Source organism: Grampus griseus, assembly GCF_964374135.1.
Source record: "Grampus griseus genome assembly, chromosome: 3".
NCBI lineage: Eukaryota > Metazoa > Chordata > Mammalia > Artiodactyla > Delphinidae > Grampus > Grampus griseus.
This window is the reverse complement of record NC_139019.1, coordinates 145,093,722-145,117,180: the sequence shown is the minus strand read 5'-3', so window position 1 is coordinate 145,117,180 and position 23,459 is coordinate 145,093,722. Positions and strand designations below refer to the sequence as shown.

Below are 23,459 nucleotides of genomic sequence, written 5' to 3'. Positions count from 1 at the left end.
GAGAGCCATTTGAGATGACTGTACGCAGGACAATGGCGTGATCCAATGCATGTTTTATGATCACCGTTTCCCATATGGAGGATGATCTGTTGGGGGGAATAGAGGAGGCAGGGAGATTGCTTAGGATTCACTGAGTGTCCAGGTGAGCAATGTTGGTGCCTTGAATGGAGGTGGAAGGAATGGAGATGGAGAGAAGTGATCAGACTTACGGTCGGGCGGGAGAGCTGACCAGACCTGCAGATGGACTGAGTGTAAAATATGGGAGAGAACAATCCTTTCTGGTAGCTAGGGTTTCCACAGAGAGAGGAAGGGCAGGGACCAATTACCTTTCCTTTGTCAAAGTAGCCTATGATGATCTCATAGAGCGTCTCCTTCAGCTGTCGGTGGGTCTGGGGGTGCTGCTGGCCTGTCTGCATGACCTGCGATGCGCACTGTTCATCTGACCACTGCGGAGAGAGGACACACACAGTCACCTGAGGCAGGTGTCTCCCCTAACTGCTGAGGAGTGGGAGGAAGCCCTGCAAACATCCCTGCCGGCCTCCTTGTCACCCTGAGTGTCAATCAGAGAGATGCTGGTCTGCAGTTTCCACGGGAAGCGCCTCCTCATTGCTGTGGAGTTACACTTATTTGACTCTCCATTGGCTCATGTGTATGGCTTGTAGGATTTTTCTCTGAAACCCTGCAAGACATGGTCTTAGCACTTCAAAAGCCAAAGGAAATCTTACAGACTTTGTCCTGCTCCAGCAGCACTTTCAAGAGAAGAAAAACAGCTCACAGGGCATGCTAATGATTTACAGTTGATGTTTGGATGTTATATAAAACAGTTTGAATGTTATGTAAAACTGCAAGACGTATCTCGGGTGCTGTTGTTGCTGCTGAATGTGAGGGTCACTGGAAACCTTATGTGACCAGACAAAGCAGTGCAGAAAAGTAACCTGCCAGCTTAAGAGTTTGGGGACACAGAGCAGAACAAAATGTATTTGGCTAATTCTTTTTCTTTTTCACTCTTCAGCTTGCTGTGAGGGCTCCATGGGGATCCCAGCATGAATCCCCTTTACTGGAAAGGCAGTACCTTGAGAAGCCAGGTGTGGAGAAGGAGTGTATAGGCAGCCTCTGTGTAATTGTCACAGTCCAGGTGAAGGTCGCGGAGTTTGTACAGGTACCTGTTTGGGGAAATATGCTCAATCACCAGGTGCAACAACAAGCAGGCAGGTGGCGGGGCCAGGCCAGAAAGACACCTGAGTCACAAGGGAGTCCTCCATTCCCGCTATCCAGACTCGCATGGGTGACGGTGATAGCACCTAGCACTCGTGGGGCATTTAGTGTATGACGGGAACCATGCTAAGTATTTTGAATGCCTCAGGTCACTTAATCTGTCTGACAATCGTGTAAAATAGGTCCATCGAGACTTCTCATTTACAGATAAGAAAATTCTGGCCTGGAGGAGTTAGGTAACATTCCAGCCAGTATTCAACTTGATACTGAAGACTCTGCCCAGTGCAATACAACAAGGGAAATCAGGCAAGGAGGAATAAATAGCTTGTCAGAGGTCATGTGCTAATGAATGAAGAACTGGAACGTGATCCCAGTCTAACTGCCTTCAGAGCCTATGCCCTAATCATTGTACGACTCCAAGGGCATGGACAAGCCACAGCACTGTAAAGGGCAACTCCCACCCTCTCTTCAGTGCTCTCTAGATGTAAAGGAACTGAATTTTCTGATAAGCAAAGCAAGTGGACCAGGGGCTAGAGACTGGATATTCACGTGGAGGCCTGGAGCCGTCAGCAGAGAGAACCTACTATTCAACTGTAATAACACTCCCATCTCCCACTCTTTTCCAACGTGACAATCCAGTTCTGAATCCTAGAATGAGTCTACGGTTGAAAGGTGTTAAGAACCGGACAAGAACAAAGGAAGGGAGCTTAGGTCAATTACCTGATACATAGTAAGTATTAAGGGGCAGTGAATTCACTTCTCTGTGCCTTAGTTTGCTCATCTGTAAAATGGCAGTGCTCAGAGAACCTACCTATAGAGTTGCTGGGCCTATAAAGGGACAAGCAGATCGTGTATAAAAGGCTCTGTGAATGACAGCCTGCACCGCTGCTCATAACTGTGAGGATGCACCGAAAGCGATTAGCCCGTAGCCAGTGCTGAGCAGTGACAGCCATCATCTACGATCTTTGTGAACCACGTTCTTCTACAAAACGTTCCCTCCTGCCACTGCTGGAAACAGAATCCAGAGCCAAAAAACCCCCACTGCTTTGGTGACTTGCACGTCATCAGGAGCATTTATTTAAACGCAGCTCTCAGTAATTGGTGAAGGGAAGATGCTGTGATGCGATGCCCTTGGTCCTTCCTCCAAGAGGAAAGGCGCTGTCTGTAACCATGCCAATATTCTGCCTTGGCTGTCTAACTACAGGGAACAAAGGGCTTCTCAAGCATCTGTACTCAAAGCAAGTCTCAATGCTCAGGCTTAGATTCCTTTTATAAGAAAGCTTTCTGCTTAGAATGTCACCCAAGGAGGAGCTAGAGCTGAATGTCCCTGGCTACATAAAACATGGCCAGAGAGCCAAATGGAGGCTGCCTGAACTCAGGGTAGGGACTGCCAAAGATTTTAAGGGGAAGAAAGTTCAATGAGTGGTTTCTGATAACTAATGAGCGAGTGACCTTTTGCTCATTTATTTATTCAATCAGCAAAGCTGTACTGAGCACACAGGCTGTACCAGGCATTACAGATAAATGGTGGCAAAAGCAGATGCCACTCTCAGGGTTTGGGATTTATAATTTAGGAAAAGGGACAGGCATCAATCAAATAATCAAATAAGTAATTGCAAAAATACAGCTGTGATCAATGCTGTGAAGGAGAGGTCTACGGTACTACGAGAGCAGGACTCATCCAGGTAGGGCTTCTAGAAAGGTTCCCCTAGTGTGACAGTTGGGCTGGGATCCCAAGGTAAGAGGATGAGTAGGGGAGCATCCAAGAGAGATTCTTCATTCATTTATTCATTCTACGAATGGGTGCTTTATATATTATATCAATTCATCCTCCCAACAATTCTTTTATAGGTAAGAAAACTGAGACCTACACTAGAGTAGATAGAGCTAGAAATAGACAGAACCAGGTTTTGATAGCAGCTATTTCTGCCTCTACAGTCACTCCTGCTGCCCTAACTTTCTGCTGATCAATAGAGCTTTCAGGGAAACTCCACGTGGCGTGTGTGTAAGGAGTGTTGAGCCTGCGGTCCACCTTTAAAAACCCCTGCGTAGATGGTCAAATCCTGTCTTATCTCCACCTGCCTGGCCTTGGTCTCTTAGATTCCTGATGACTGGGTCCAAAAAATTTGAAGAGAGTAGTCAGAGGGAGAGCTTCCCTGCTGCTTTCAACTCCTTAATTGGCCAAGGCACCCCCTCCAATCCTTTGTCAACTCAAGGGTTTGGTGATCAACTACAGAGCCCAATGGAAGACACCCTGATGGGCCCGACTAGGGATTTGAATGCAAACAGATGCCAGGTGGGCAGCTTGAGTGAGGTGGATGGGATGAAGTTCAATGGGGAATGGAAACGATGTCATGACCAGAGCACTCCTGCCCCCGTCTAAAGGGGCCACTACCACCTAGCCTAGGCAGTGGTCGTCAGGACAGGATGAGGGCCCAGTGTTGCCATACCTTCTGAGTTTTTCAGAAGAGGGAAATTTTGATTTTTATGTAACATCTCTAGAGTTTTAAAATTTGGCAACCAATTAAAAATGTTTTTAAATACTATGCCTGCCAAATAGGACAGATTTTCATACTATATCCTGTTTACAATGTCTGGTTTAGGCAAATGTGGTCTTCCTAGATTACTATAGGACTCACATCTCCAAAACTTATGGAAATCTGGGATTCCCCATCTGTGTTTCTAAAATGGGAAGAAAAGAAAAGATGTTGGGGGAGAGAACCATGTGCCAGGCACTCTACCTGTAGCATCTCATTTAATCCTCAGAACAGAACGGAAACATTCTACATGGGGAAACCTCAGCCCGAAGACACTGAGTGATTTATCCAGGGTCACAGAGGAAAACAGGTAAAGCCTCCCAGGCCCTTTGGATCCAAAGCCCCATGCCACTACAATAAGTCATGTCTAGTGATGTTATAAATACTAACCAAGCTCAGGACAACCTATGGAATTATCTTTTTTCCAAACGATAGTTCTTATTTCTGGAATAATGCTAACTAAGTACCTAAAAATATTTGCAGTATTTTGCAGAGTGAATTTGGACTCGGAGTCTCCGGTCTTTGATAGAATGTGTCAAAAGCCTTGAAAGGGCCTTGGTCGTTAACCCTTACAGTCAACGCCACTTTGCAGGCTTTTGTCGCATAAGGAGATGCATAAAGATATATGTATGTCCAAGAATTTTGTCATTGTGCTATTTATGATAGAAGAAAGTTGGAAACAACCTAAATATTCAACAACATAGGATTGGCTATATAAATTATGGTATATTCTGGAAAGGGAATTTTATAGTTTCATTAAAAATTAAGTTGAAATACTTCTGTTGACATGGAATTCTTGTCAAGCAAAGAATAAATTATGAGCAATATGATCTCATTTTTGCAGAAACTAGGCATGCATAGAATTTGATCTATATATAAACATAGATATAAAAAGGTCTGGGAATATGTACAGATTATGGGAGTTTATTTCATATTTTGTTTTGCTTGTCTGTATTTTATGAGGTTTTTTTGGTAATAAGTATGTATTATTTTTGTAATGAGTAAAAGTACCAATAAAAAAAACTTTGGAGGAAAAAAATGAGATCCTGAGACACACTGGCAAGGGAGTTCTTTGCTTCAGCCGAATGTCCCCCCAGAATCCTTCATATGATGTTCAAATACATATCTTTTAAATGCCTACAAAGAAGCGGGCATCATACATCTTGGTATTTTTTTCCCTTCAGAACTGGGCTGGCGGATGTTCTACCAACCCTGGACTAGGGCTCCACATGCCAATCTTGTAACAAACGCAAGTGCAATTCACCAGCTCAATCCACAGCAAAACGGCATGGCAGGTCAGAGAACTCCAAGTGGATTTGGGGGGCTGATTGTAGGAGATGGAAGGAGTTGAATCTGGGGAGATGGATAGGAATCAGAACAAAGAGGGTTTGAGTGTCAACAAGATACGCTTAAACTCTATGCTGAAGGCAGCGGGGAGCCATCGATGGATTGAGCAGGAGAGTGACACAGCAGGCCTGGGTTTTAGAAAACAAAAATCTTACCTTATGTACATCTCTTCCCGGTTATTATCTTTGTAGAAATTCTAGATAAGGGAGGAAAAACAGTGATGAGGTTTTTTCTTTGCAGAGCCGCAGGGGTAGAAGGCAGTGTGATGAAGATGAGAGGAAATTGCTATGTACTACCTGGGCGAGATGGGAGCAAGAAATTTACTTTCCTGAATGCATCAAGCAGCTCATTCTGCCTTGAAAGTCACTTCCCTGATCCTTAGACTATAAAGGGGCAGAGGAAGTATCTCAGCCATCACATCGGGGGGTGCAATCCAGCTACTGGCTGCACTGAGGGATGCCAAGATTGAGGCCGTTTACTCTGACAAAGTCTACTATGAAAGGCAACCCAGCCTAATCTTTGAAAGCCCAGACCCTGCACTCAGGCAGAACTGAGTTGGAATCAGAGTAATAGCAATAGAGTAATAGTAATCACAACAGATCCCAGTGATGATAACAGATCATAACTTCTGATAGTGCAGAACTATCAGAAGTTATGCTGAGATTCCACAGTCAAAAACATTTAAGCCTGGCAATACCTATTCCAGCTCAGGGCTCATGTAGACCAGCAGTTGTCCTGGAATCCTGTGCATTTTAAAACAAGTCCTTACAGATTTTGAGCCAGGAGGTCGGGACCCGATCCTTGAGCCACACTTTGAGGAAACCCAGGTTTAATTCAATGCATCCATGTGCACCTGAGGCTCCGAGAGGGCGAGGTGATGTGTTCCAGGTGTTCCAGAGCACAGTCAGTGGGTGGCAGAGCCATACTAGACCTCCAGACACACCCACCCCATCCTGTTCTTCTCCCTGATACCATGTTTAAGCCACACACCAAAATCTAGCAGAATCTAACTGCTTATAGACCTGCCTGTCCCAACTTTCTCCCAGGTCATATTCTGACAGTTGAAGGTCAGTTTCTTCAACCAACTTCTACCTCTCCAAAGAGAGAAACTGCTGAACTCCTAGAAAACGCCTCTTCCTGGTGCTCTTTATGTAAATTGGGCCTTGTGGAGTCATTAGCAATGAATTCCTTTCTGCTGTAATCAGGAGTTTTAAACTCCCCTTAGCATTTCAGAAAATCAATGGCAATATCTGGGCTGTTTAAAAAGAGTCCACTTAGGGAACCTAGAAAAATGGTACAGATGAACCGGTTTGCAGGGCAGACATTGAGGAGACACAGATGTAGAGAACAAACGTACGGACACCAAGCGGGGAAAGTGGCAGGGGGCGGTGGTGGTGGTGTGATGAATTGGGAGATTGGGATTGACATGTATACACCAATATGTATAAAATGGATCACTAATGAGAACCTGCAGTATAAAAAAATAAAATTCAAAAAAATAAATAATAATACACTTTAACATAATGTTGCTGAATTGTAATGACTTCAGCATTCATTACAGATATGTTAGTCATTTTCAAATCACTGAAGAGGAAGTGTATTTTAACTATAGAATTAAAAAAAAAAAAGAGTCCACTTAGGGTAAACAGAAGACACACAACAGAACTATGGGGACAGGATTTATATTTCTGGAACACTGGCAATGGCAGGGGGGATTGATGTGATAGATGCCACATGGTCTTTTGGTCAACTTTATTCATTTTAACCACTTTAGGGTGGGATGGCATGGTGAGTATGAAGCACTGTGGCTGCTACTAGCTGTCTCATAGCCACATCACAGTACATCTGAAGGGAGACTATCTGGGAGCTGGCCAATGAGGTCGTGTGGTACAGGAGTGAAGAGTCTGGGTTTGGGACTAGCTGCTCTGGTTAGCCTATCCCATAGTAATTGTCTATAAATACTAGTTATCAGTATTACTTCGTTCTGTAAGAGAAGGAAACAAACACACAGTGAGCATTTAACCATGGGTCAGGACTGCGCAACCTATGAAATACGTACTATTATTTTCACCATGGAACAGATAAGAAAACTAAACCTTCAGAAAACTTTCTTGACTTGTGTAGTCTATTAATTATCAGAGGTAGGATGAGAACCCATAGCCTATGTGACTCTAAAACTCATACTCTTAACTTCTTTATGCTGCCACCTTCCTTCTTTGTGTGTTAAATGCTAAAGGAAATACTGTCATCCCCTGACAGCTGCAGGGGATTGGTCCCAGGACCCCCACAGACACCAAAGTCTGAGAATGCTCAAGTGCCTTAAATACAATGGCGTAGAATTTGCACATAACCTACGCACATCCATATACTTTAAATCACCTCTAGATTACTTATAATTACTTAAACAATGTAAATGCTATGTAAATAGTGGCCAGCATGAGGCAAATTCAAGTTTTGCTTTTTGGAACTTTGTGGAATTTTTTTTCCTGATTATTTTCAATATGTAGTTGGATCAGCAAATGCCGAACGCTTGGATAGGGAGAGCCAACTATAGTCATTCCCATTTCATATGTATGATAAACTGAGGCACAGGGAACGTGAAATGATTGACTTCAAGATGCAGAGCTAGCGGATGTCAGGGAAAGGACACTCTCACGTTTGTCTGATTTCTAAAGCCCTTAGTGCTGCTTCCCTATCCAGAGCCATAGTGGAACCCAAAGCCAGACCTGCTCCCAAGACTCCGATCTGACCCAAAATGGGGAGAGCCGCGCACATACCAGCAGGTTCACGGTGCAGCTCATGCGGTTGTCTTTGCTCTCGTCCGTCATCACGCCCCGGTAATCCAGCAGCTTCTCCAGGAGGCCTTTGACCAGGTTCACAAAGTTCTCCACGGACTTGGAGATAGTCGGGTGTTCTGCAGCACACTCCATCAGGCTGCGGCACAGACGGGACGGCAGTGAGCTCGAGGCCAAGGGAGAAAGAGCGTGCCCGGGGTTGGTGGGCGGGGCTGCGAGTTGGGGGCGGGGCTCGGGAAGGGTGGAGAACAAGCCAAACAGGTGTATCCAAGTTCCCCTGGTTCATTGGCTCATTTTGTTCCTTTATTTAATCACTTAACTCATTTATACACTTATTTGCCCATATGGTGTAGAAAGTAACTTTTTCCCCACCATCAAAATGAGAAAAAATAAAAATAAATTTCTACTAAGGGCAATGGTGTGGAGAAATGGTCACCTTTACAGACCCACATTGGGAGTAAATCAGTACAACTTTTTGGGGCAGCAATTTTCACAATATCTGTAAAAATTGTCAAAGTACATATCCTTTGATCCAATAATTCTACTTTGGGGAATCTATTTTACAGAAATAATCCCAGAAGTATGTAAGGATATATTTACAGTACGTACAAATTGTGTCTAATAGTGAAATAGCTGGAACTATCTTAAATGTCCAATTAAAGCATATTCACAAAATGTGACTATGAAGTCATTAAAAAGTATGAGATCAATATGTTTTGAAACAAAAAGCTCTGTAAAATGTATAGTTGAGAAAAGTGAGTCTCAGAACAATACTTATGTTCTATTTAACCAATTCGCAAAGAACCTACCACGTCCCAGGCATTATTCTAAACGTCTTACAAATTTTACCTCATTTAATCTCCCATCACAGTCTCATGAAATAAGATGTTTGCAGATGGGGAAATTAATGCACAGAGAGGTCAACTAACTTGCCCAAGGTCACACAGTTGGTAAATAACAACAGTCTGGCTCCAGCATCTGCTCTCAACCACCAAATGCTATATGTGAGTGGAAGTTCATGTCCTTTTTAAAATTTTATTTTATTTATTTATTTATTTTTGGCTGTGTTGGGTCTTCATTGCTGCACTCAGGCTTTCTCTAGTTGTGGCGAGCAGGGGCTTCTCTTGTTGTGGAGCACGGGCTCTAGGCGAGCAGGCTTCAGTAGTTGTGGCTCGCGGGCTCTAGAGCACAGGCTCGGTAGTTGCTCCATGGCATGTGGGATCTTCCCAGACCAGGGATCGAACCCGTGTCCCCTGCATTGGCAGGCGGATTCTTAACCACTGCACCACCAGGGAAGTCTCTGTGTGTCTACTTTTATGTGTCTCTGTGTGTTTATGAATGTGACAGATATGGTCAGGAAGGATAAACACCAAACTAAATGCACGTTGCTTCTGAAAAGGGGTCTAGGTGGGGGAATAGAGGAGGACAATGTTCATTTTTCAACTGAAATGTGCATATGGTATTTGAACAATTTACAACATTTGTTGTAATAATAATATTCTAAATTTTAAAAACAAAAATTAAAATAGTGACATTCCTTAAGTACCTGTGAGTTGCTAGGCACTATTCCAGGCATTGTGTAGGGCGGGGATGGGGAGAAAGATATTAAAAAAAAAAAAAAAAGAAATATAAAAAGAATCATGCCTACCCTCAAGCAGCCCACAGGAGAGGTAGGGAGAGACAGATGGATTAAAATTTTGGTTAATGACTACTTCTTCATCACTTATTCTCCACCAGACATTGTCTAATCACTTTTTCTAAAGAAATGATCACAGTCATTATGGTAAGTAAAAATTATTCCCCTCATTTTGCAGATGAGGTAATCAAGGCCCAGAGAAGCTAAATGTCCTTCCCAGCATCATTCCGATAGTCAGTGGTGACCTTGGGAATCAAGACAATCACGGGTCAGTATTTTCCGCAGAGAAACACTGTGGTGTGTTCTCAGGCATCTTGAGTAGACAAGCATTTCCCAGGCTACGTCTGTTTCTGCCTACTCTGCCCATAGCAGTTTATAAGTCCCAAGAGCTCCTAAGAGGGGGAAGGTGAGGAAGGCAAGGACTCTGGAGGGTCATTCTGCCCAGAAGCCAAGCCATGCTGCAAGGACGCGATGTCTCAAACTGTGGCTGTGATCAGACAAATCCACCTTCGCCATGAGAGAAGCACCTGTTCCCGGCTCTCAAGGAGAGATGGAAATTGCCCTGTGATTTAGGCCTGTCTGGCTCAGTCATCAGCTGTGCCTAACTCCTTGTGGGATGGTCACTTCCAGCCTTGCTTTCCGTCTTAATGACAATGCAATGAAACTTTGTCCCAGTGTTTGGGGTGTGATTTCTCACAGCCTCCCAGTAGGAGGCATCTGAGGGCCTGAGCATGGCCAGACCAGTGGCTCTCTGCCCTGGTCGCATGGCAGAATCACAAGGGGCTCTTTTCCAAAGCTCAATCTCCACTCTGGGTCAATGTCTTTGTATCTCTGGGGATGGGAGCCAGGAAGCAGTATTTTGTTTTTTCAGTTCTCCAGGTGATTCCAATGTACAGCCAATATTAAGAACAACTGGCTTTGTCTGCTGCTTTGCAGGCTTCAGTGTGCTTGGGAATCACCTGGGCACTGCGTTCATTGATTCTGATTCAGCAGGTTTGGGGTAAGGCCTGAGATTCTACATTTTGACAAGCTCCCAGGTGATGCTATATGGTTGGTCCTTTGAGAAGCAAGTGTTTAGAAAAACAAAGTCTTGGCTTTCTTAATCTATTTTTCAGCCATAAGGCAAGAAAAGTGCTCATATGGTCTAGGGTGGGAGAGGTAGATGGGCAGATTGGTTTGAAATCACCCATCCGTCCACCATCTATCTATCTATCTATCTGTGCACTCAACATGTACTCTTCTGGGAACTAGGGATTCAGAGATCTCAGAGCTAGCAATTCACTGACCTCCAGGAGTTCACCATCTAGCAGTGGAAGTGGATATAGAAATAAAAACTAACTGTAATACGTGATACTATCATTTATTGAGTACCTGTGTTCCAGATGTTGTGCTAAGCTGGTTTTACTGATTATCTTGTTTAACACGCACATAATCTTCTTGAGGTAGGCATTGTTGTCACCCTCAGTTTGTAGGCTAGGCTCGACGCGCATGGGGCTGAGTTCTAATCTCCATCCTGCCAACCTGCCAAGGTCCTCTCCTTTGAGCCCAACAATGGAATGGAAGTGGCAATGATAAAGAGCTAGGAGACTCTCGAAGTGATGCAATAGTCCCTCACTCGGTGGAAGGAGGGATGGCAGAACACTGGGCACTCCGCATCTATGCTCCTGCCTTGGTGGGGGCTGGAGGGAGCTCACACCTCCCTCGAATAGACCTGCATTCAGTATGGGAGGCCTTCAGAGGGAGGGAGTCCTGACCCACACCTTTGTCAGTGCCTATGGAACTGGACTTTTCACTTATTCCTTTAAAAACTATGTATTTTGTGCTTCTTATGACAGGTCCCCTTTCAACTGAACTGGTCTGAGTGGCATCTGGGCCCCAGAACACACCTTCTCTGTCCCTTTCAGGCTTCCAGCCCCCGTGCCACTTTTGGAAATATTCCCAGGCAGATGGAATACAGGAGGGTAGAATGTGTCTCATTACTCCATTCAGTATGGGACTTTCACTTTAAGACAGATGTGGACTAATGCGGGTGGGCTCCAAGGAGAGCTCTAAGGATGGGGAGGGGCGGGATGCTGTGTAAGGCTGTGCACTGCATGAGAGCACATGAATACTGACATGCAGCACCACTTCATGCCCTCACCCTTGTGCCTCGACGCAGGGCTCCAGCTGCCACCAGAAGGGAAGCCTTGCTCGATTCACAAAAACACCATCCAGTTACCAAGCCATGTGCCCACAGGACTGTGTCTGCCCAGAGTGGGCCCTATGTATCAGTGGAGGCCCTGAATGAGGGGCTGGGAAGAAGGGTTAGAGGAGCTGAGGTTCACTAGTCTGGAAGAGGAATGATAGGTAAGCTCATGCCTTCAAATAATCACATCGATATCCACCTGATCAATGATAATAATAACTACTATTTCCAGATTACCTACAAGGTGTCACAAACTGTGCTAAGCACTTTTCACGATGTGTCTTGTTTCTTCTCAATAAAAACTCTAGGAGTTGGATGGTATTTTCATCCCCAATTTGCAGATAAGGAAACTGAGGCTCAGAAAGTCAAAAGGAAGGAAGGTGCAGGGACTTGGCCCCTGGGTGTTCTGATGGGGTCCTGACTCTTCAGGTTGGGCTTGATTAGTTTTGCAAAAATCATTCACGCCTCTGTTTCAGGAGGAAAATAATGAGCTGTTTTTTAATTTCCTTGACCTCTAAGGACTCCTTTTATAAATAATCGCTCAGGAAGGATTTGAAAATCCTGCTGATCATCTGAAGACTGGCCGCAGGGCCCCATCCGCTTATAAAAATGGAAACTGCCAGCGCCAGCCCTGGTCTCACTTCTGGTCAATATTTAGATGCTTCCTTTCTTGAGCTTTAAGAAAAACATTAACTCAGGCACAATGTCATCTCCCCACTGGACAATCAGTCTCGATACCTACCCGAGGAGCAGATGATGGCTTGCTCCGCTAGCCCAGTGGCCTTTGCTTTCTAGGTGTTTAGTGATGGCTGTGCACAGTGACAGGAGGGGGCGAGGGCAGCTGGGACGGTGCTGCCTGGGACTCAACTCTGTCCACGGGGCTCTGCCCGCTGGGCAGGGGAGAGAGGGTCATTGTGAGGGTCAGAGCAAGACCTTCAGTCTGCTTTTGTTGTTAAAGTTAAAATATTCCAAGAGGACTGGGGAAAGAATTCAAGATCAGATATATATTAGAGAATCATACAAATCAGGGAATCTACAATTAAGAGGGCATCTGGGGGCTTCCCTGGTGGCGCAGTGGTCCAGAGTCCGCCTGCTGATGCGGGGGACGCGGGTTCGTGCCCCAGTCCGGGAGGATCCCACGTGCCGCGGAGCGGCTGGGCCCGTGGGCCATGGCCGCTGGGCCTGCGCGTCCGGAGCCTGTGCTCCGCAACGGGAGAGGTCACAACAGTGAGAGGCCCGCGTACCGCAAAAAAAAAAGAAGGGGAATTTGGGATGTGTGAGTCACATTCCTGAACCTTGGGAGAAGTCCTCACTCTTATCGTGGTGTCAGAGATAGAAACTGGGAGTTAGGTGAGGGATCAAAGGACATTTCCTGAGCTTCTACCTGCTGTGTGCACATGTTTTATAGTTATTCACTCTTCAGTATAACCATAGGAGGCTTATTATCCCCATTTTACAGCTGGGCACACTGAAGCCAACGATGGTGCATGATTGTTCCAAAGTGGTGCAGCTGCTAAGTGCTGGAATCAAGATGGAAATCCAGTGACTTCCTCCAACGATACACTAATGGCCAATAAGCACATGAAAAGATGCTCAACATCATTAGCCATGTAGGAAATGCAAACTGAAGTGACGATGAGATTTCATTTCACTCTGATTATAGGATGGCTATAATCAGTAAGATGGATACTAACAAGTGCTCAGAAGGATGTGGAGAAATTGGAAGCCTTGTACATTGCTGGTAGGAAGGTAACTGGTATAGTCACTTTGGAAAACAGTCTGATGGTTCCTCAAAAGTTTACATACAGAGTTGCCACATGACCCAGCAATTCCACTCCTAGTTATACACCCAAGAGGACTATAAACATGTGTCCACACAAAAATTTGTATATGAACGCTCAAAGTAGCATCATTCCTGATAGCCCCAAATGGAGACAGTCTAAAAATCCAACCGCTGATGAATGAATAAACAAAGTGGGGTGTTTCCAAACAGTGAAATATTATTCGGCAATAAAAAGAAGTGAAATACGGACACGTGTTACAGCATGGGTGAACCCTGAGCACATGTTATGAGAAAGAAGCCAGTCACAAAGGACCATGTATCGTATGATTCTATTTGTATGTAATGTCCAGGATAGACACATCCGTAGAAACCCCAGAGAAGGGGAGGGGATGACGGCTAAGGGGTATGGGCTTTCTTTCGGGAGGTAACAAAAATGTTCTACAATTGACTGTGGTAATGGTTGCACAGCTCTGTGAATATACTGAAAGCCATTGAATTGTACACTTTAGGTGAACTGTATGATATGTGAATTACATCTCAATGAGCTGTTAAAACAACACAGTGTCCTGAGTCCAAGGCCAGTGCTCCTGGGTGCTACCCACTGCCCACTGCCTCACCAGGCCTGTGCGCTGGAGTCCAGCAGAGCTGGGTTCAGTCCCAGCTTGTCCACTTGACTAGCTTGGCCTAGTTTCCTCGGACAAGACATTTCCCTGAGCTTTGGGGGCCACCTATGTGAAATGGGATCAAACAGAGAAAACGCAACTAAATGAGACAATACAGGGAGAGCACTTAGCGTGGTTTCCATAAATGTTGGTTGTGACCAATATCTGTCAAAGATTGAGAAAGAAAAAAGGAAAAGACAGCAAAAATTATTCCACAGCTAAGAGATAACAAGAGTGAACATTTTGGTGGATTATTTCCCTCTCCAACACAGCAAAGTTTCTTTTTATCTGACCTGTCCCATCGATATCAAAGAAACAGCCACTGCAGAGAGAGATGTGAGATTTCTTCCAAAAATGGAGCCTCTCCCATACCCATGAGCCTATCTCCAGGGGAGGACAGAGCCACTGGAGCCCCCTGGAGTCCTAAGCCCTCCAGCCTCGGGCCCACCTTCCCGGCTCCTCCCATGCTGGGCACTGAACTTACATCGACTCCAGCAGCTGCATGTACTGCTCGTCCCCTCGGCCCCCTTCCACCTCGTGGTCCAGCTTGAGGATGATTTCATTTTCAAACTGAAGAAGCAGGAGATGAAAATCAACAATAACATTAGAAGGCTGAATACTGAAATTAGTCAATTCATATTTTTAACCAAAGCTTAGGGAGCATATATCATCTCCCAGGTTCAGTGCTGAGCACTGGGAATGCAAAATGGAACAGGATACTACATTTGCCTTTTAGCAGTTCCCGGAGAGTGGAGAAGAGCCATAGATGGTTAAGTGCTGGAGCAGAGAGATGGGCATAGGAGAGAGAGAGAGGAGAGTCTACAGGGAAGGCTCACAGCCCATGTCATTTGACCTTGTTCTCAAGTTTATCTTGAAATTTTGCAGGAGAATGGAAAGAGAAAGGGCATTCCTAGCAGAGGGTATAACATGTGCAAAGGCACTGAGGGATGTGACAGAGCACTGATCTTCAGAGAATGGCATGTTGCCATGAACAGCTATTATTTCTGCCTGCCTAGCATTCCTTTCTCTATACTCTGGTAATCACATCAACCCTAATTTCAGTTTGTGAGACTCAGGTGGGCTGACCATACCTCCCCAGCTCTAGGTGTGGGTACATGACCCAGGCGAAGCTCCTGGTCAGTATCTTTCATTATCTAGACCCTACAATTAAGGCCCAGATCAAGCCAGTGAGACTGAAATCTGAGGTTTTGTTGACACTCTTAGGAAAAAGAAGTCTTTCTGCTTAACTTGATGATGGAAGGTTTTAAGCCCGGGGCTGCTGGAAAGGACCACAATGAAAGAGGCTGTGGGCTTCCCTGGTGGCGCAGTGGTTGAGAGTCCGCCTGCCCATGCAGGGGACACGGGTTCGTGCCCCAGTCCGGGAAGATCCCACATGACGTGGAGCGGCTGCACCCGTGAGCCATGGCTGCTGAGCCTGCGCGTCCGGAGCCTGTGCTCCGCAGCGGGAGAGGCCACAACAGTGAGAGGCCCATGTACTGCAAAAAAGAAAGAGGCTGCCTGAGAATGACACCAATGTAGTGGAAAGCAGAGAGGAAGGGATGGAGAGAGACTGAAACCTCGTGCCATTTTTGAGCTCCTGAATCCAGCCATAACTGAAGCTGTCATATTTATATGAATTAATGCCTCAGAGAGTCAAGTCTGGTGACAACTGTAATGGTCAGAGATCAGACTAGCTAAGTGACCTGAAAGTAAGTATGCACCTACACACCAAATCTTGTAACACTGAAGCCAGAGAGTATTTTGTCTTCCTACTTTCAATGTCAAGAAGCATTTCACCCAGTTGAGTTCAACGTTCTGAAGAGCCATTTGTTGTCTCTCTTACATGGCTGTAATGCAAAAATGGTTTGTATACTGTTTTAATATCATGCCTTGATGAGTCCATCCAAATCATGCAGTCCACCCATCTCCCTTCTTACCAGTAGATAAGAAACTGGCACTTAGAGAAGGGAGGGAGGTTCTCGGCAAAGCTCAACAAGGTCCAGGGAGCCCTTGGGCGCTCCTGGATCCTAACTCAGCCCCTTTACCCTCAGTCCTCACAATAACTCCATGAGGTCTGGAAGTCAAGGATCACCTTGAAATGCTATAATGCATGAAAAACAGCCAGCCCCTGCTTAGCACCACCCTCAGTAAGTGTCAGTTATTATTACAGATGAAATAGAGGCCCAGAGAGTTTAAGTGGCTTGTCTGAAGTCTCAGATGAATGGCAGAGACATTGGCAGGCTCTTTCCAGTGCACAAAGGATCAAGCCCAGTCGAGTTGGCTGGAATCTTTCGGTGACGGAAGGCAGAGCCCAGATTCACTTTCCCTCTGCTTCACATATCATCCGTGGGGCCGTTGTTCCCTCACTTTTGTGGGCTAAGGGCCAAAGGTAAGGACCAGAAGCTTGTGCTGATACAGCTTGTGCTGAGAGAGAATTTCCTGTGAGTTTCCACGGTTGAGGAAGATTTATGGAAGGAGATACACAGGCCTGGAAAGATGGGTAGGATTGTGATAAATAGGAAAAGGAAAGGCATTCTATGTGTGTGTGTGTCGGGGGGGCGGATGGACTGAGCAAAGGTGTGGAGCTTGGAACGTGGAGAAAAATGAGGAGAGTGTTCAGCTGGAGCAGAGAGTTCAAGCAAGAAAGGATGGAAATCAGAACGGAGACCTAGACAGAGGCCAATATGGCGAGGGTCTGGGCTGCCACTCTACACGTGAATCACGCCCCTTACGTGATGCATTTTGTTAAGCATGTCAAGCGTCATCCAAAGTCGGGGACTGGGGGCTAGCATGATTAGACGTGTATACTGTGTCAAGCCTAGGGCAGGAAGAAATATAGCCAAGGGACTACAAGAGTAGGTGCTGACGTTAGGCCACGGTTGGGGTAAGTAAGCACTGGCTTTCAATGTCTCCTCCATCCCCTCCACCATCTTGGGAAAGCTAGTAGGTCTTTCTAATCCTCAGTGTCATAGTTTATATCAGAGCTCAGTAGACATTTTCTTTAAGGGCCAGATAGTAAATATTTTAGGCGTCGTGGGTCAGTCTCTGTCACAACGACTCACCTCTGCTGTTACAGCGCCAAATCAGCCGTAGCCAATACAAAAACAAATGGGCGTGACTCCAGTCCAGTAAAACTTTATTTACAAAAACAGGTGGCAGGACAGATTCGGTCTGGGGCCATAGTTTGTTGATTCTGATCAATATTATAGGAATGACAGTGGTGCCTACCTCATGGGGTAGTTGGGAAGGCTGGGGAAATTTTATTTATGAAGCACTAGGGGAGTGCGTAGGCTCAAGTATGCACTGGGTTTGCTTGTCATCTTATGACTGCTGCTAATGTTATTGTTATTACCGCTGAATGTTACTGGAAAGCAGTTCTCGGGGGAGAAAACCAGCTTTTTTGTCTAAATTGTTCAATGGTAAATGCTGGCACGATTCCTCCTCATGAGATGAACTTTCCTTTAGAGCCAAGAAGCGGATGGGCTAAATAAGCACTTGTCTCAGGGTCACAAAAGAGCCCACAGGGAGGGAAATTACAAGGTTCCAGGAATGTGCAGAGCTGAGGACGCCAGCCATGCCTGAACCCTCCGGAGTGGGTTAGAGAGGGAAGGCGTCAGTCAAGCATGTCCCAGGGTAGACTCTGGCCCTTTGGGCTGCCGGGGCCAGTGCTGTGCTCTGCTCAGGAGTGGCTATGACCACAGGGTTTGACAACAAACAGACTTAGTTTGAGTCGTGCTTTGACTGTTTTCCCCACCATGTGATGTTGGGCAAGTTAATAAGCCTTTCTGAGGCTCAGTTTTCTCATCTATTAAATGGAAATTTAAAACAGCACCGACTTTATAGTGCTGTGGCGAGAAGTTAATGGGAAACACACGTGCAAGGCCTGGCCTGGCGCTTAGCACGGGGTAAGTGCTTCATATTTGGTAGCCATCATCATCATGACATTGCTGACACTGTCCTCTTCACTAGCATCATGTCACAACAGTCAAGGGAAATGGATATCATCAGCCTCATTTACAAATCAGGAAACAGGCAACGTGGGACCTTTGTCTTGGGTTTCAAAGGATGGATGGGCTTGACTTAGGGTCCTCCCAAGGGTCCCATACACTCCCAAACACACACTACGTTACGTCAGCATGACAGGCCTTACCCCCCGACACTGTCACTATGCAGAGCTTAGGGCGCAGCTCTGGCTTCTCCAAATTAATCCCATTTCATCCACACTACAAGACTGCATCACATCACTGACTCCTTCCCCCACCCCTGCAAGATGGATATTTGTTAAGGAGCATCCTCAGGTTACTTTCACAAAAGTTACATGCCACAGGGCCCAATACCCATCTTAAACACTCAGGAAAACGGGGGTGAGCTCTAGGAGTCCAGACCTCCTGCTGCAGCAGAATGACATCACGTGGGCCTCACATTTGCATCATGCCTTCCCTGCACTGTTTCCTCTGCCTCTCTTGACTGCTTTAGAACCTCTTGGCTATTTTCATCATCTTGTTTGCCTAGAACATGTCTTTGATAGGAGCCGGGCCCCTCCAAAGTGTGAAATTTAGGGATCAAGAGCCCTTCCTCAGCTACCTTCAAAGGTAAAGTGCTGGGCTTCCCTGGTGGTGAAGTGGTTGAGAATCTACCTGCCAATGCAGGGGACACGGGTTCGAGCCCTGGTCTGGGAAGATCCCACATGCCGCGGAGCAGCTGGCCCCATGAGCCACAATTACTGAGCCTGCGCGTCTGGAGCCTGTGCTCCGCACAAGAGAGGCTGCAATAGTGAGAGGCCCATGCACCGCGATGAGGAGTGGCCCCCACTTGCCACAACTAGAGAAAGCCCTCGCACAGAAACGAAGACCCAACACAGTCAAAAATAAATAAAAAAAATAAATAAAATTAAAAAAGAAAAAGGCAAAATTCCTTTAAAAAAAAAAGGTAAAGTGCTGACTATGACACGGGAGGGGGCAGAGATAGTGTGACAGGCCAGAAACTGGCACCAGTAAGTCAGCCTGTGGTCTCCTTTGTTAACTAAATGCTGGCTGTCCTGGGGCAGGTGGAAGCCGACATGGGAGGAAGCTGGAGGAGACAGTGTCATGTGAGGAGGGACGCCGATACAAGTTGGTGCACCTTCCTAATTTTCTTTGAGTTATCTCATCTCTTCCTGTTTCATTTCATCATCCATGGAGCTTGAGTTTGGGAACCTATGATGGTATTATGATACACATTTTAGGGATGAAAAACTGAGACTGAGAAAGGTTAACTAACCTACCCAAATTTATTCAGCTGATAAGCAGCAAGTCTATCTGACTCCAAAGCACAGTGTCCAGAAGACAGTAGGTGCTCAGTACATATTTAGTGAATTGATTTGCACTTTTCCACATTATGTTCTAAGCCATTTGAATCACCAATTCACTCCATGCCAACACTCAGTCTCAGTGGAATCTGCCAAACTGGTATCTTTGTCCATTAATTCATTCAACAAGCAATTATTGAGTTCCTGCTGTGTTCCAGGCACTGTTTTAAGTGCTGCTGTCAAATGCTATTATCTCTTCCTTCTCTGAGAAAGGGATCCTCTCTGGATCTCCTGCCTGCTGAGAGCTCAGACCCTCCTGCTGATTAGTACCTAATCCTGTTCTACAATCTGCCTCATAGGTAACCCCCCTACTTCCTCTCTACATCCCAGGACCTTCATTCCTTCCCACCAACATCATCTAGAAAGCCCAGTCCCTCCCTCCACAAAGACTTGGCCAGCAAGACAGCTGGTCTACCCTGCCTCCTATGGGGTTACTCAGGCAGTGGTCAGCCACCCTCATTATCCTACATTATAAAAACATTTACTGGAATGTTCCTCTCTGTACCAAGGCAGTGGTGGGATGGAGGTCTAAATGCCTCCATTCATACTGAGAACGTTGACATGGTTCACGTCACATTCCCGTCAGGCACTTGACAGGTGCTGGGAGTTCAGGCCTGAGGGAACCGCTTTGGCCCTCAAAGAGGAGCTCACAGTCTTGTGATGGAGGCAGACCTATGAGCAGGTTGTCATGCTATGGGGCACAGGTGACATGCCTGAGCTCCACGCAGGTAGGACTGGATGCATTTCACTTTAACTGGGGCATGGCCACGCCAGCCACAGCGTGGCCAACTCAAGGCCCCTCTTGCGGTCCACAGCCCCACCACGGGAATCATGGAGTGTACCAGAGACATGAAATCCGTCCCAGTTAAAGACAGAGACAGTCTGGGGTGAAGTGATGTACTCCTGAGGGGTAACGGCTGTCAGTCAAATGCATCGGGCATTTAATTGGGGCTAGAGGGGGAGGGAGGGAAATCTGGTGATGAGGTTGCATAAGAAACTTATAGCAGAGAGACTGCCCTGGAGCCTCCTTCTCCCCAGCCCAGCCACTCAGAGTCTACCCTCTTCCTGTCCCAGTTCCGTCCATGCTCATCCTGCTGGAACAAATCTTGGTCTCTTGCATCCAGGTGCTCCGCTGCCCCAAGAAGCAGGAAAGGCTTTCCCAACATGTGAGGCCTCAGCTGAAGGATGACTAGGATTCTTCAGGTGAAGAAATCAGAGGAAGAGCCCAGCAAAGGGACAACAGCAAAGGAACTACACGACATTGGGTATCAGGCCAGAGGGCCTGGCGTGAGCCAGGAGCAAAGGCCCTGCTAAGTTCTCCTGTGAGCTCTGCTATTTCCATTAAAACCCACATTTTAGAAAGGGAACCCTGTCATCTTCTGGGCACGTGGTTCCTCCCTTATCTCATTGTTTGGCATCGTGCACTAATACCAGCTTGCACACGAGGCCTGCTGGGTCTCAAACCCCGGTTCTGCGGTTCATTCTGGATCTGGCCATCAGGGCAGCTTGGGGCTCATGGGGGCCATGCTTCCTCCCTTTCCTGGGGACACCGTCCATGGCTGCTTACTCCGAACCAAGCGGTAACACCTGGGTCTGCTCATCCCACAGCTGGGCTCCCATTAAGCACGCAGCTTGCGTTCACATGGGAAGCTGCCCCATTAGTCAGCCTGACTGTCCCATCCCTTTTGATAAGGTAGCAATGAAGAGAAGCAACTGGGGAAGGAGCTAACGATGAACACATGCCTGGAGCGAGGAGCCCAGGGATGACCCCATTCATGGGGAATAGGTGGGTGCATGCCACAGGGATGCCTCAATAAGGGAATCCATTAGGGCAGGAAAATCACATGACAGGCAAGCCTCGGAAGACATGAGGCCACCAAACACAACTGTCAGGTTGTAATCCAGAAAGGACCTGGGTGCGCTTCTCCTTCGTACATTGTATACCATCAGTACTGGGAGTGTATCTTTTGCACACCTGCTCCCAGGACATCTTCTGAGCCAGCTGGTGCCCATACCATTGCGGGAAGTGCTGACCTGAGGGGAAGCACGATGCCCTTCATCCCATGTACTGTGCCCTTCACAGGTTCCCAAGCTTCACAGACTTTCCCCCCCGCCCCTTAAAAGGCAGCAGATTCCAGACAACCATCAAACACTCGATCCAGGGCTGCGCCTTCTACTCCCCCACCCCAGCTGGTTGGATATGGTGTCTTTCTCCATCTGAACTCCTCACCTGATTTCTTTACAGGCTCCTTGCAGGGGGGCAGCTGGTCACCAGCCTTCCTGGGACTAGAGAGCTCCCACCAGTCCCTGGGCGGGGAGCGCACCCTCTCACACTGAGATCATCACAGCTAACTAGTCTCTTTCCTCTTAGAACCACCTTTCCCAAAGTGATTGGCACATCCAATAGCTGTTTCTTCAAGAAATAAATTTGAGAAATTCAACAGGTCTGTTTACTGTGGAACAGCTCAGTGCCTTGGCTATGTTAATGTGCACTGGCAGTCTCCAACAGGGGTTATGGCATGCAGGGGCTTCCCAAGGTATTTAACCTCGAAACCCTCTTCCATAGAGCATCTGGTGGGATTAGAGCTCCACGGAACATTTTCTGAGAAGGCACTGCTTGCAAGGATGCCACTCGTTCTTTCATTCAGCCAGCACTTACTGCGACGAGGCCAGTGGCTGGATGGTGCAGTGGGCACAGCCTGGGCTTGGGATTGTAGTGATCTGTGTGTTGCAACCTCTGCTCTGCCTCTTTCTTGATGTGTGACTTCGGGTAAGTGACTTCACCTCTCTAAGCCTCAGCACTTCCATCTTAAAATTGGGTGGTAATGCTGCCTACCTCACAGGGTTGTAATAAAAAGTTCATCCCATGAACTAACTACTGTATGGAAGTTATTTACAGTGCTTGACACAGAGTAAACGCCCAGTTAATGGCAGTCATTGTCACCATCATCATCACTTTAATGACATGAAGATGAGGAAGATGCAGAAATGAGTTTAGTGCAAGGCAGTGTATAATAAGGATACCTCAGACAGCTGGAATGACACAGGAATAGAGGGCAAAGATCTCGTAAAGGATGAGCGTTGCAGTGGGCTTTGCAGGATTGGCAGGCGTGTAGACGATGTTGGCAGGAAGGACTGTGAATGTGGCAGAGAACCCGAGGAAGAGGAAACATGAAGGAGGATGCTCACCAAGGCAACGCAATTCAGGTGAGCTGGTGGGGGTGGGGGGTGGGGGTTGCCTGGAGGTGAGGTGGGAGGAAGGAGTTGGAGGAAATGGCTGGAACATTTGATGGAAGGCCAGAGCAAGGAGGGCCTGAAATGCAGGAGACAGGGTTTGGGCTTTATTTGGTGAGGATTAGAGAACCAGTGAACAATGGGAGGGTAAGGTCTGCAAGGATTTTAAGGAAAAGCACTTGGGAATCTGCTGCCTTTTAGAAGGCACTTAGATACCTGTTTTAAGGAAAACTGTTTGGCGGCCAGACGTGGTATAGAATGAGAGGCAGAAATGCGGCAAGGCCGGAGAGAGGGCACGGAGCCCAGTTAGGCGGAGCACCAGGCGAGAAGGGGGCTGAGCGGACAGGAGGGCGAGACCTGGAGGTACTGCTAAGGCAAACTTGGCAGGACTTAGACACACCTTCCTAAACTGGGAGTGACTACTGAATGTTGCCAGGAAACTGTTGTGGAAACCAGCGCTTATTCCACTGGCAGAAGCATCTGGAGTGACTGGGCCCAGAAAACGGTCCTTATCCTTCCAGTTTGACAGGATTTTCAATGCTTGGTCAGTGGCCCTCGCGTTTGACACAGGTGGCCCACTCCCTACATGCTGGGGAAAGCCTCCCATTCCATCCCCGCGGCAGGTCTGCGGGGCCTCCCTACGTATGGGCCTTGGGCTCTACTTGCTGTCAACCCTGACGCATGGCCAGGTCTGACACCTGGCGGGGTAGGCTCTCTC

The 23,459-nt window shown here is 46.8% G+C and overlaps 1 protein-coding gene across 1 annotated transcript in view; it reads right to left on the bottom strand.

The window, feature by feature from the left end:
- Nucleotides 1–23,459, bottom strand: part of DOCK2 (dedicator of cytokinesis 2) — a gene marked incomplete at its 5' end in the record, with an annotated part of 407,839 nt that overhangs the window by 37,731 nt on the left and 346,649 nt on the right. The window contains 5 exons of the mRNA XM_082650723.1: nucleotides 327–446; nucleotides 1,073–1,163; nucleotides 5,255–5,295; nucleotides 7,877–8,033; nucleotides 14,645–14,730. Of these exons, the coding sequence (XP_082506849.1) occupies nucleotides 327–446; nucleotides 1,073–1,163; nucleotides 5,255–5,295; nucleotides 7,877–8,033; nucleotides 14,645–14,730 (495 nt within the window). The remainder of the gene's footprint in view (nucleotides 1–326; nucleotides 447–1,072; nucleotides 1,164–5,254; nucleotides 5,296–7,876; nucleotides 8,034–14,644; nucleotides 14,731–23,459) is intronic.